The sequence below is a fragment of the Chiloscyllium plagiosum genome, chromosome 9 (genome assembly GCF_004010195.1).
Source record: "Chiloscyllium plagiosum isolate BGI_BamShark_2017 chromosome 9, ASM401019v2, whole genome shotgun sequence".
In the NCBI taxonomy this organism is placed as follows: Eukaryota; Metazoa; Chordata; class Chondrichthyes; order Orectolobiformes; family Hemiscylliidae; genus Chiloscyllium; species Chiloscyllium plagiosum.
This window is the reverse complement of record NC_057718.1, coordinates 71,068,422-71,081,907: the sequence shown is the minus strand read 5'-3', so window position 1 is coordinate 71,081,907 and position 13,486 is coordinate 71,068,422. Positions and strand designations below refer to the sequence as shown.

The 13,486-nt window shown below is 43.7% G+C and overlaps 1 protein-coding gene across 6 annotated transcripts in view; it reads left to right on the top strand.

Annotated features, from left to right (window-relative positions):
* tmem181 (transmembrane protein 181) overlaps positions 1-13,486 on the top strand; it is a 248,170-nt gene that overhangs the window by 209,924 nt on the left and 24,760 nt on the right. For all 6 annotated transcript variants that reach the window (XM_043696179.1, XM_043696185.1, XM_043696182.1 and 3 more), the window contains 2 exons: positions 11,481-11,583; positions 12,481-12,532. In XM_043696179.1, coding sequence (XP_043552114.1) covers positions 11,481-11,583; positions 12,481-12,532 — 155 coding nt within the window. The remainder of the gene's footprint in view (positions 1-11,480; positions 11,584-12,480; positions 12,533-13,486) is intronic.

Genomic DNA, 13,486 nt, shown 5'->3' with positions numbered 1-13,486 from the left:
AGGACAGATGTCAGAGGAAGTTTCTTTACTCAGAGAGTAGTAAGGGTATGGAATACTTTGCCTGCAACGGTAGTAGATTCGCCAACTTTAAGTACATTTAAGTCGTCATTGGACAAACATATGGACGTACATGGAATAGTGTGGGTTAGATGGGTTTCAGATTGGTATGACAGGTCGGCGCAACATCGAGGGCCGAAGGGCCTGTACTGCACTGTAATGTTCTATGTTCTATAGAAGATGAGGCGTTCTTCCTCCAGGCGTCGGGTGGTGAGGGAGTGGCGGTGAAGGAGGCCCAGGACCTCCATGTCCTCGGCTGAGTGGGAGGGGGAGTTGAAATGTTGGGCCACAGGGCGGTGTGACTGATTGGTGCGGGTGTCCCAGAGATGTTCCCTACAGGCTCTGCTAGGAGGCGTCCAGTCTCCCCAATGTCAGCAGGTCAGGCAACATCCAAAGGGCAGGAGAGTTGACGTTTGGGCATATGCCCTTCATCAGGGATGTGGGGAGGTAAGGGATCTGAGAGATAAACAGGAAGGGAGTGTGAGCCCGGGGAAGGTAGCTTAGAAGGCGATAGGGAAATGCAGGTGAGGGGGTGTGATGGTGGTAGGTCGGAGCAAAGGGTGGAGTGGATAGGTGGGAAGGAAGATGGACAAGTGGGGCAGTTCAAGAGGGTGATGCCGAGTTGGGGATAAGGAGTGGGGAGAGGAGATGAGGAAACTGGTGAAATCGATGTTGATTCCATATGGTTGGAGGGTCCCAAGGCAGAAGATGAGGCATTCTTCCTCCAGGTGTCGGGTGGTGAGGATTTGGCGGTGGAGGAGACCTGGGACTTGCATGTCCTTGGCTGAGTGGGAGGGATAATTGAAGTGGTCAGCCACAAGGCAGTGAGGTTGTTTGGTGCATGTGACCCAGGGTTGTTCTCTAAAATGTTCCACGAGTTGGCTTCCTGTCTCCTCAGTGTAGAGGAGACCACATCAAGAGCAACGGACACATAGATGAGATTTTTGGATGTGCAGGAAAATCTCTGCTGGATGTGAAAGGATCCTCTGGGCCCTAGGATGGAGGTGAGAGGGGAGGTGTGGGCATAGGTTTTATACCTGTTGCGGTGGAAGGGGAAGGTACCAGGAGTGAAGGGTGGGTTGGTGGGGGAGCATGGACCTAACAAGGAAGTCGTGGTGGAGATGGTATCTGCGGAATTCTGATCGGGGTGGGGAGGGAAATGTATCTCTGGTGGTGGGGTCTGATTGTAAATGGCAGAAATGTGGAGGACAATACACTGTATCTGGAGATGAGTAGCGTGGAAAATGAGGACCAGGGGGGTTATTGTGGTTGGAGTGATGGAGTTCATGTGCGGAGATGCAGGAAGTAGAGATGCGCTGGAGGGTATTGTTGACCACGTGGGAGGAAAATTGCGGTCCTTGAAATAGTTGGCCATCTGGGACATTCACGAACCTGACTACCCTGGTTGAACCATCATCTCTGCCTCTCCTGCCCCAGCAAACCTTATTACTTCATACGTTGACATAGTCCTTTTCCTCTCGATTCAGGGACTCCCCATATACATTCAGGCACGACTTATGGCCTCCACCTCCTCCATGACTTTTGTTTCCCTGCACCCATTCCCCACTCACCCATAACCCCCACCACCCCCACACCTCATCTTTAACATGGACATCCAGTCTCTGTACACATCCATCTACCATGGCGAAGGCTTCCAAGCTCTCCGTTCCTTCCTTCCTTTCCCACTGACCTAACTGGTCCTCATCCTCAACAACTTCTCCTTCGAATTGTCCCACTTCCTCCAGGCCAAAGGGGTAGCCATGGGCACCCGCACGCGCCCCAGCTATGTCTGCCTCTTGTCAGATATATGGATCAGTCCATCTTCCGCAGTTACACTGACACAATTCTCTACCTTTTTCTCTGCCTCATCAATGACTATATCGGCGCCACCTTGCGCTCTCATGAGGAGCTTTCACAGTTCATCAACTTCATGAATACCTTCCACCCTGACCTCAAGTTTACCTGGACGATCTCTGACTTCTCACTCTCCTTCCTGGTCCTCTCCATCTCCACCGACTAACTCAGAAGAGACATCTACTTCAAACTCCCATAGCTACCTGGACTATATCTCCTCCCAGCGTCCCCTCCTGTAAAAATGCTATCCCTTATTCCCAATTCCTCCGGCTCCACTGAATCTGCTCCCAGGAGGAGCAATTCCACTCCAGGACATCCCAGATGGCCTCCTATTTCAAGGACTGTAATTGCACCTTGTGTGTGATCAACAATGCCCTGCAGCACACCTCCTCCATTTCTTGCACCTCCACTCTTGAACCCCATCCGTCCAACCAGAACAAGGATAGACCCCCACCCCACCCCGTTGGTTCTCACCTTTCACTCCACCAATCTACAGATACAGTGCATTATCCTCTGCCATTTCCACCAGCTCCAATCAGACCCCATCACCAGAGATATATTTCCCTCCCCACTCCTATTGGCATTCCACAGAGACCATTCCCTCCGCGATTCCCTCTTTAGGTCCACGCTCCCTCACCAAACCACCCTCCACTCCTGGCACCATCCTTTGCTGCCGCAAGTGGTGTTAAAACCTGCATTCAAACTCTTTGTTCCCCCGCCCCTCCCACCTCCATCCAAGGCCCGAAAGGATCCTTCCACATCCAGCAGAGATTTTCCTGCACCTCCAAACACCTCACCTACCCTGTCCGTTGCTCTCGATGTGGCCTCCTTTACATTGGGGAGACAGGATGCCAATTCGCTGAAAGTCCCAGGGAACATCTCTGAGAGACATGCACCAAACAACCCTACTGGTCTGTGGTTGACCACTTCAACTCACCCTCCCACTCAGCCAAGGGCACCTCCACTGCCAAATCCAAGCCAGCCGATGCTTGGAGGAAGAACGCCTCATCATCTACCTTGGGACCCTCCAACATCAGAGCATCAATGTCAGTTTCATCAGTTTCCTCATTTTCTCTCCCCCCACCTTATCCCAAATCCCAGTCCTCCAATTCGACACTGCCTTCGTGAACTATCCCACCTGACCATCTTCATTCCCACCTAGCTGCTCCACCCTCCCCTCTGACTTATCACTATCACGTGCCCCTGCATCTACTTATTGTTTTCCCAGCTACCTTGCCCCCAGCTCCATCCCCAGCTTCCTATTTATCTCTCAGCCCCCTTCCCTTCCTCCCTCTCCCAGTTTGCTGATGGACGGCTTAAGCCCAAGAAGTCGATTCTCCTGCTCTTCATAGGCTGCCTGACTTGCTGTGTTTTTCCACCACAGCACTTTTCAACTCTGATCTCCAGCATCTGCCGTCCTCACTTTCTCCTGATTTTTGTCTAGATGTCTTGCTATTTCTTTCTTGATAGATTCAAGCATATTTCCCACTATAGAAGTTAGGCTAACTGTCTCTCCTTTTTTATAAAATTTGTGTTACATTTGCTGTTTTCCACACTGTTGGAACTGCCTGAGTCCAGCAAATTTTGTAAAATTACCGTGAGTGCGTTTGCTGTCTCTCCCACCATCTGTTTTAGTATCCTGGGATGCATTTCATCAGGGCCAGTGTACTTGTCTATCTTTAGCTCCATTAGCTTGCCCAACACTACCTTTAATTGTGATATGATTTGGAAATACCGGTGTTGGACTGGGATGGACAAAGTTAAAAATCTCACAATACCAGGTTATAGTCCAACGGGTTTATTTGGAAAGACTAACTTTCAACGCGCATCTCCTTCAACCACCTGATGAAGGAACAGCGTTTCAAAGGCAAGTGCTTCCAAATAAACCTGGTGTTTATTTGGAAGCACTCTAACCTGGTGTTGTGTGATTTTAAATTTTTTTGTGATAATCATCATTTCTAGGTCCTCACCTACCGTAGTCTCCTTATTATCAATTACTGGCATGTTATTCATGACCTCCACTGTGAAGACTGACAGAAAATACCTGTTCAGTACCTCGTCTATTTCCTTGGTTCCCATTATTAAATCCCCTTTCTCATCCTCTAAAGGACCAATGTTTACCTTAGCCACTCTTTTTCATTTCATATGTTTGTAGAAACGAAGTATGTAAGTTAGCTCGCTGAGCTTGAAGGTTTGTTTTCAGATGGTTCGTCGCCATACAATGTAAAATCATCAGTGAGAGTCTCTGGTGAACCACCCCTCTATTTATAGGTCTTGGTTTCTTAAGGTGGGTGATGTTATTTCTGGTACCTTTTTCAAGGGAAGGTAAATAGGATATAAATCAATGTGTTTATTGATGGAGTTCTGGTTAGAATGCCATGCCTCTAAGAATTCTCGTGCATGTCTTTGTTTTGCCTCTCCTAGGTTGTGTGTGTTGTCCCAGTCAAAGTGGTGTCCTTCTTTGTCTGTAGGAATAGAAACTAGTGATAGTGGATCATGTCTTTTGGTGGCCAGCTGGTGTTCATGTATCTTGGTGGCAGGCTTCCTGCTAGTTTGTTATAGAGTTATAGAGATGTACAGCATGGAAACAGACTCTTTGCTCCAACCCATCCATGCCAACCAGATATCTCAACCCAATCTAGTCCCACCTGCCAGCACCCAGCCCTTATCCCTCCAAACACTTCCTATTCATACACCATCCAAATGCCTCTTAAATGTTGCAATTGTACCAGCCTCCACCACTTCCTCTGGCATCCCATTCCATACACGTACTACCCTCTGCGTGAAAAAGTTGCCCCTTAGGTCTCTTTTATATCTTTCCCCTCTCACCCTAAACCTATGCCCTCTAGTTCGGAACTCCCCAACCCCAGGGAAAAGACTTTGTCTAATTATCCAATCCATGCCCCTCATAATTTTGTAAACCTCTATAAGGTCACCCCTCAGTCTCCAACGCTCCAGGGAAAACAGCCCCAGCCTGATCAGCCTCTCCCTGTAGCTCAGATCCTCCAACCCTGGCAACGTCCTTGTACATCTTTTCTGAACCCTTTCAAGTTTCACAACATCTTTCCGATAGGAAGGAGACCAGAATTGCATGCAATATTCCAACAGCGGCCTTACCAATGTCCAGTACAGCTGCAACATGACCTCCCAACTCCTGTACTCAGTACTCTGACTAATAAAGGAAACATACCGAATGCTGCCTTCACTATCCTATCTACCTGCGACTCCACTTTCAAGGAGCTATGAACCTGCACTCCAAGGTCTGTTTGTTCAGGAACACTCCCTAGGACCTTACCATTAAGTGTATAAGTCCTGCTAAGATTTGCTTTCCCAAAATGCAGCACCTCGCATTTATCTGAATTTAACTCCATCTGCAACTTCTCAGCCCATTGGCCCATCTGGTCCAGATCCCATCCATATAGATCACATCTACTGCTCTGCCCTCATCAATCTTCTTTGTTACTTCTTCAAAAAACTCAATTAAGTTTGTGAGACATGATTTCCCACACACAAAGCCATGTTGACTATCCCGAATCAGTCCTTGCTTTTCCAAATATATGTACATCCAGTCCCTCAGGATTCCCTCCAACAACTTGCCCACCACTGAGGTCAGGCTCACCAGTCTATAGTTCCCTGGCTTGTCTTTACCGCCCTTAAACAGTGTCACCACGTTTGCCAACCTCCAGTCTTCTGGCATCTCACCTGTGACTATCGATGATACAAATATCTCAGCAAGAGGCCCAGCAATCACTTCTCTAGCTTCCCACAAAGTTCTCGGGTACACCTGATCAGTTCCTGAGGGTTTATCCACTTTTGACTATTTCAAGACATCCAGCACTTTCTCCTCTGTAATCTGGACATTTTGCAAGATGTCACCATCTATTTCCCTTCAGTCTATATCTTCCATATCCTTTTCCATAGTAAATACTGATGCAAAATATTCATCTTGCATGGTATCTTGTAAATGACATTAGTTTTGCTGGTAGTATCTAATGGATCCTTTAGGTTCATTGATCCCTGTTTATGTGTTGGTAGGTTTGTGGGCTATCATGATGTCAAGGTGTTTGAGTAGTCTGGAAGTCATTTTTGATCTGTCTTTGATGTAAGGTAATGTGGCTATAGTCTTTGGTTGCATTGTGTCTGCTTGTTTGGGTTTGTAACTCTTGAAAATGTTGTTTGGATATTTTTCTTCTGCTTTTTGTAGTTTTTGGGTGCTACAGTGTGATGTAGCTCATTGAAATAATGTCTTGATGCAGTTCTGTTGGCGGGTATTGGGATGATTGCTTTTGAAGTTGAGTATTTGTTCCGTGTTTCTTGTTTTTCTGTAGACTCTGGTTCGAAGCTCTTCGTTAACTGTACGTTCAACTGTCACGTCTAGGAATGGGAGTATGATGTCTTTTCTTCCTCTTTTGTAAATTTTGTGCCTGTCAGGATATTGCTGATGGTGTTGTATGTTTCTTCTAATTTGTTCCGTTTTGAGATGACAAAGGTGTCATCTACGTAGCGGATCCAACGTTTGGGTTGGATAGATGAGAGGGCAGTTTGTTCAATTCACTGCATTACTGCTTCCGCTATTTGCCCTGATATTTGTAGAAACCTTTGCAATCTGTCTTTATATTCTGATCTAGTTTACTCTTATAATCTAGCCTACTTTTCTTTGTAGCTTTTTTTTGTGCTTTCTGTTGATCTTTAAAGTTTTCCCAATCTTCTAGTTTCCTGCTGGTCTTTGCCACTTTGTATGCTTTATCTTTCAATTTGATAGCATCCCTTATTTCCTTGGACATACATGGCTGATTAACCCTTTTACTACAGTCCTTCCTTTTCACTGGTATAAACTTCTGCTGAACACTTTGAAAAATTGCTTTGAAAGTCCTCTACTGCTCGTCAACTGTCCCACCATAAAGTCTTTGCTTTCAGTCTACTTTAGCCAACTCCTCCCTCACCCTGTTGTAATCTCCTTTGTTTAAGGACAGGATCCTGGTATTGGATTTTATCTTCTCACTTTCCATCTGTGGTTTAAATTAAATCATAGAGGTAGCTGCTCAGCTACTTCAGGAAACTCTTCTTGAGTTCTGGACCTATGTCATCCTCCAAAGTGAAGACAGATGTGAAGTGCTTATTTAACACCCTTCCAATGTCCTCGTCACCTTGCAGAGATTGCCCCTTCAGTCCCTGATGGTCACTTCTCTTTTTCTTTCTCTTGTTATCCTCTTCCTCATGATGTACTAAGAGAAGCTCTTGGTATTCTCCCTAATCTTACCTGCAGTGTTTTCTCATGACCTCCTTTGCTCTCCTAATTGCTTTCTTCTATCACCGCAACATCCCTTGTTAGATATAAAAAGCTTTCCTGAATACATCTCAATAAATCTGCCTCTCTAAACCACTACACTACAACCGATTAGGGGGTTAGATAGGGTCGACAGTATGAACCTTTTCCCGCGTATTGAGTCGGGTATTACAAGGGGGCATAGCTTTATCCTGAATACATCTCAATAAATCTGCCTCTCTAAACCACTACACTACAACTATTACACTATGACAATCCCAGTTAATGCTAGGAAAGTTGAAATCCCTGACCTAATTACACCATTATTGTTTTACACACTTCGGTGAATTAGACCATAAGATACAGGAGCAGAATTAGACCTTTTGACCTATTGAGTCTGCTTTACTAGTCGTTCATGGCTGATATGTTTCTCAACCCCATTTTCCTGCCTTTTCTCCATACTCATCAAGAACTCTTATTCATCAAGAACCGATCTATCTCTGTCTTAAATATACTTAATGATTTGGCATCCATAGCCTTCTGTGGCAATGAGTTCCACAGATTACCCACCCTCTAGGTGAAAAAATTCCTTCTCATCTCCATTCTAAAGAGTCATCCCTTCACTCTGAGGCTCTTGGGCCTTCATCTCTCTGACTGCTGGAAACATCTACTCCATGTCCACTCTATCCAGACCTCTCTGTGTTCTGTAAGTTTCATTGAGATCCCTCCTCGTCCTTCTAAACTCCATGGAGTAATAGACCCAGATTCATGAACCGTTCCTAATATGGCAAACCTTTCACACCTGGGATCATTTATGTGAACTTCTTCTGGAGTACGTTCAGGACCAGCATATCCATCCTTACATATGGAGCTCAGCACTGCTCACAGTGTTCCAAATGCGGTCTGACCAGAGCCTTGCACATCCTCAGCAGTGCGTCCCTGATCTTGTATTCCAGCCCCCTCAAAATCTATTTGGCTTCCTAACTGCTAACTGAACCTGCAGATTCACATTAAGAGATCCTGAATTCGGTCTCCGAAGTCTCTTTGCGATTCAGATTTCCAAAGCCTTCACTCATTTAGAAAATATCCTACACCTTATTTTTTTATCAAAGTACATAACCTCTCACTTTCCCACATTGTGTTTCACCTGCCATTTGCCCATTCTCCAAGCAAGTCCAAGTGCTTCTGTAATCTCCCTGCTGCCTCAAGACTATCAGTTCCCCCAACTAATGTTAACCTCTGCAGCTGGGACAGTTGTAAAATAGGAAGCCTTCAGAAATGAGATAACGAGAATCCAGAGAAAGTATATTCCTGTTAGGGTGAAAGGAAAGGCTGGTAGGTATAGGGAAGGCTGGATGACTAAAGAAATTGAGAGCTTGATTAAGATAAAGCATGAAGCATATGTAAAGTATAGACAGGATAGGATTGAGTGAATCCTTAGAGTATAAAGGCAGTAGGAGTATACTTAAGAGGGAACTCAGGAGGGCAAATAGGGGACATGAGATAGCTTTGACAAATAGAATTAAGGAGAATCCAAAAGGTTTTTACAAATACATTAAGGACAAAAGGGTAACTAGGGAGAGAATCGGGCCCCTCAAAGATCAGCAAGGAGCCGGAGAAAAATGGGGGAGGTACTAAGTGAGTATTTTGCATCAGTATTTACTGTGGAAAAGACATGGAAGATATAGACTGTGGGGAAATAGATGGTGACACCTTGCAAAATGTCCATATTACAGAGGAGGAGGCGCTGGATGTCTTGAAACGCAAAAAGGTGGATAAATCACCAGGACCTGATCAGGTGTATCCTAGAACACTGTGGGAAGCTAGAGAAGTGATTGCTGGGCCTCTTGTTGAGATATTTGTATCATCGATAGTCACAGTTGAGGTGCTAGAAGATTGGAGGTTGGCTAATGAGGTGCCACTGTTTAAGAAAGGTGGAAAGGTGGCCAGGGAACTATAGATGGTTGAGCCAGACATCGGTGGTGGGCAAGTTAGTGGAGGGAATCCCGAGGAACATGATGTGCATTTATTTGGAAAGGCAAGGACTAATTAGTGATAGTCAACATGGCTTTGTGTGTGGGATCTCATGTCTTACAAACTTGATTTGAGTTTTTTGAAGAAGTAACAAAGATGATTGATGAGGGCAGAGCGGTGGATGAGATCTATATGGACTTCAGAAAGGCGTTTGACAAGGTTCCCCATGGGAAACTGGTTAGCAAGGTTAGATCTCACGGAATACAGGGAGAACTAGCCATTTGGATACAGAACTGGCTCAAAGGTAGAAGACAGAGGTTGATGGTGGAGGGTTGATTTTCAGACTGGGGCCTGTGACCAGTGGAGTGCCACAAGGATCAGTGCTCGGACCTCTACTTTTTATCATTTACATAAATGATTTGGATGCGAGCATAAGTGGTACAGCTAGTAAGTTTGCAGATGACACCAAAATTGGAGGTGTAGTGGACAGCGAAGAGGGATACCTCAGACTATAACAGGATCTTAATCAGATGGGGCAATGGGCCGAGAAGTGGCAGATGGAATTTAAATTCAGATAAATATGAGGTGCTGCATTTTGAGAAAGCAAATCTTAGCAGGACTTATACACTTAATGGTAAGGTCCTGGGGAGTGTTGCTGAACAAACAGACCTTGGAGTGCAGGTTCATAGCTCCTTGAAAGTGGAGTTGCAAGTAGATAGGATAGTGAAGGTGTTTGGTATGCTTTCCTTTGTTGGTCAGAGTATTGAGTACAGGAATTGGAAAGTCATGTTGTATCTGTACAGGACATTGGTTAGGCCACTGTTGGAATATTGCGTGCAATTCTGGTCTCAGAAAAGATTTACAAGGATGTTGCCAGGGTTGGTGGATTTGAGCTATGGGGAGAGGCTGAACAGACTGGGGCTTGTTTTCCCTGGAGCGTCGGAGGCTGAAGGGTGACCTTACAGAGGTTTACAAAATTATGAGGGGCAAGGATAGGATAAATAGACGAAGTCTTTTTCCTGGGGTGGGGGAGTCTGAACTAGAGGGCATAGGTTTAGGACGAGAGGGGAAAGATATAAAAGAGACCTAAGGGGCAAATTTTTCACAGAGAGAGTGGTACGTATATGGAATGAGCTGGCAGAGGAAGTGGTGGAGGCTGGTACAATTGCAACATTTAAGAGGCATTTGGATTGGTATATGAATAGGAAGGGTTTGGAGGAATATGGGCTGGGTGCTGGCAGGTGGGACTAGATTGGGTTGAGATATCTGGTCGGCATGGACGGGTTGGACCGAAGGGTCTGTTTCCATGCTGTACATCTTTATAACTCTATATTGTTCCTCCTTACTGTTGTCAACAAATAGTTGATTAAAAATGCTTTTATACCCCTCCTGTCCTGCTTTAAGATCCTCTATCTCAGAAGGCTGAGCTGCCAGGCCTCAACCACATCTTTGCAATGCCAAGAACATCACAATTTAATGTGTCAATATACGCTCTTGACTCATCTGTCTTGCCTATACTATTCCTACATTAAAGTAGAGGCCATCTAGCTTTGTTTAAGTCTCCTACTCCATCTACCTTGGTTCCTTTTTGTCCCCTTCCCACTGTCAAACTAATTTAAATTTGTCCCAACAGTACTAACAAACCCACCCGCCAGAATGTTGGTCCCTTTCTGGTTCACGTGCAGACTGCCCTGCTTGTACAGGTTCCAACTTCCACATAAATGGTCCAGGAATCTAAATCTGTCTCCTGTACCAACTCTTATGTCATGTTGGAAACTGATCTACAGCTTTGCATGCACTCTGTTTACTGCCAACTTCGCTGAATTGGTATAAAATTCCACCTAAGTTCCCTACTTAATCTTGACTTAAATTTCATACAGAACCTAGAGAACTACATTGCGAGCAGTAGAGCATTTTAAATAAGACTCTAAACAGAAGTTCTGTACACCTATTTTTTGGGGAGAGGAGGGATGGGGTGTGACATTAACAATCTCATAGCCCTATTTGGAGAATTAGGTCAGTGTTTGGCCAAAGTATTCTCTTTCCTGTTACACCAAAGATAGCTCAACTATTTGTTCCCTTCAAGTTTATGATTCTTTGTGTGTGTAAAATAGCTGACGTTGATTAATTAACAAAAATGACTAAATTAGAAGTTAGTTGGTTATGAAGTACTTTTCGACATTGTGATGGTCAAGTATGTATGAATGCAAGTTGTTTGTGTGGGTAGATCTTTTAGGATTCAAGGATTCTAATTAAACAATATCAATATGTCTTGTTATGTGAATGAAGTGTCTTTCTTTTTCACTTTATTTTTGCTATTGTTTTGTAGGGAATGAAAGTTTTCTTCCTGATAGTGGGTTCCGTGTATATATTATACCTTGTCTTCCTGATTGTAAGGGCCTGTTCTGAACTGAAAAACATGCCATACTTTGGTAAGTGGAATTTATTGAGGCATGAAACTTCAGATGTAATTTGTGTTCATCTAAAATGGTGTAGGGTGTTCTATTGCATCTTTGTTAAAGGTGCACCACATCCATTTTCCAAATAATTTGCATATACCTATAGACTTATTTTTAAACTGAATTAACATTGTGTTCCTCATTTAACATCCTAGTCCTGCATGGGACATAATCAGTAAATGTTGTTTGGACAACACTGAGTGTTTCCTTCCATTTGTTGAACGTATTCATGTTCTTCTTTAACATTTTAATGGAAGAAACTCTTCACCATTTAGGTCCTCTATTTTACTGTGTCCACTACAGGCGACTGTAATTCGTACTGTTTTTGTTCACCACAGTACTCTTTGTTGCTGAACACTAACTCCAAATTCTACAGAAAATCCTTCTCTTGTACGTTTTTTTCCACAAATTACACTGGAGTGAGAGTTGAGTGTTGAAATCCTCGACTATCAGGAGTTTGTCATGTTGGAGGCTGAACTTTAGCTTTGTTGGTGGGAAGGGGATTAAAAAGTATTTGTGCAATAAGGACACAGCATACTTTAGTTAAGGAACCTGTTGACTGGCGGGTGAATTTGAGAGAGATGGATAATTTAAAGACAACTTTTGTGAGCCCTGAGACCATTCCCATGAAAACTTGGCTTAAAGCATGGTGTTTAGTATAAGCTTGTAGAAATCATTTCAAACATAGCTTCAATACGTTTAGGTACACTGCAATAATAAAAAAAACTTCTTTGAAGCTTTATGACTTGTGTTCATACTGCTTGTTTCATTGAATCTTCTTTTATAAGGTTTTGTTTTAATAAAGCACAAATCCCAATTCTCTATTTCAAAATGAATGACTGACCTCTGCATGTATGCTTTTTGTTTCAGATCTCCGACTGAAATTTTTGACTGGGCTAACATTTATTGTGTTGGTAATCAGGTAAACAGATCTGGGCTGCTGGGAAATAAGCCGGTATTTCAGTTAAATAATAATCCAATGTAGCATTTATAATTTATGAAATGGCCAGTTTTCAGGAGTTCTGCAAATACTTGACGATACAGTTCGAGATGTGTCACAAATGCATTGGAAGCTATCTTTAAGGGGCTTGTGCATGCACAGTTGATAACTGCCAGCAGCATGTGGATGATACAGGTTATGACACCAATGTGCAACACTGAATTCATGCCACCAGTGCCATTTTAAAATTGTATGCACTGACCTACACCCTGAATTAACCTCGCACATTAACCTTGAACATACCCAAAATGCATGAAGAAACTACAACACCACTACTTGAATCATGAACTAAAGAAGTGTGCTTTTGAAGCTTTCCTATACTTGCTGAAGTTTTAGTGATCTGTAAAGAGTCTCCAAGGTTGATTTCTCAGTAGGTTGGAGGGTGCTAACTGAATCATAAATCTTATACAGAATCCCACTTTTATCTGATAATTTCTTTTTTAGAAAAATGAATGTTAGAAGTTAGCTATAGAAAGAATGGATAAGATTATAACAACAGTCATTCCCAGCTTCCAGTGGGTTCACTGTCACCCATTTCACGAAGTTGTAATGTTGAGTGACTATTGAAAGGTATTTCTCTCAGTTTCAATGAATTCCTCAATTGTCAGCCAATTGGTATGATTTCTAGGGTAAAGATTACTTAGCATCAAAGGATTTGTTGATAAGACCATAAGACATAGGAGTGGAAGTAAGGCCATTCGGCCCATCGAGTCCACTTCGCCATTTAATCATGGCTGATGGGCATTTCAAATCCACTTACCCGCATTCTCCCTGTAGCCCTTAATTCCTTGTGACATCAAGAATTTATCAATCTCTGCCTTGAAGACATTTAACGACCCAGCCTCCACTGCACTCTGTGGCAATGAATTCCACAGG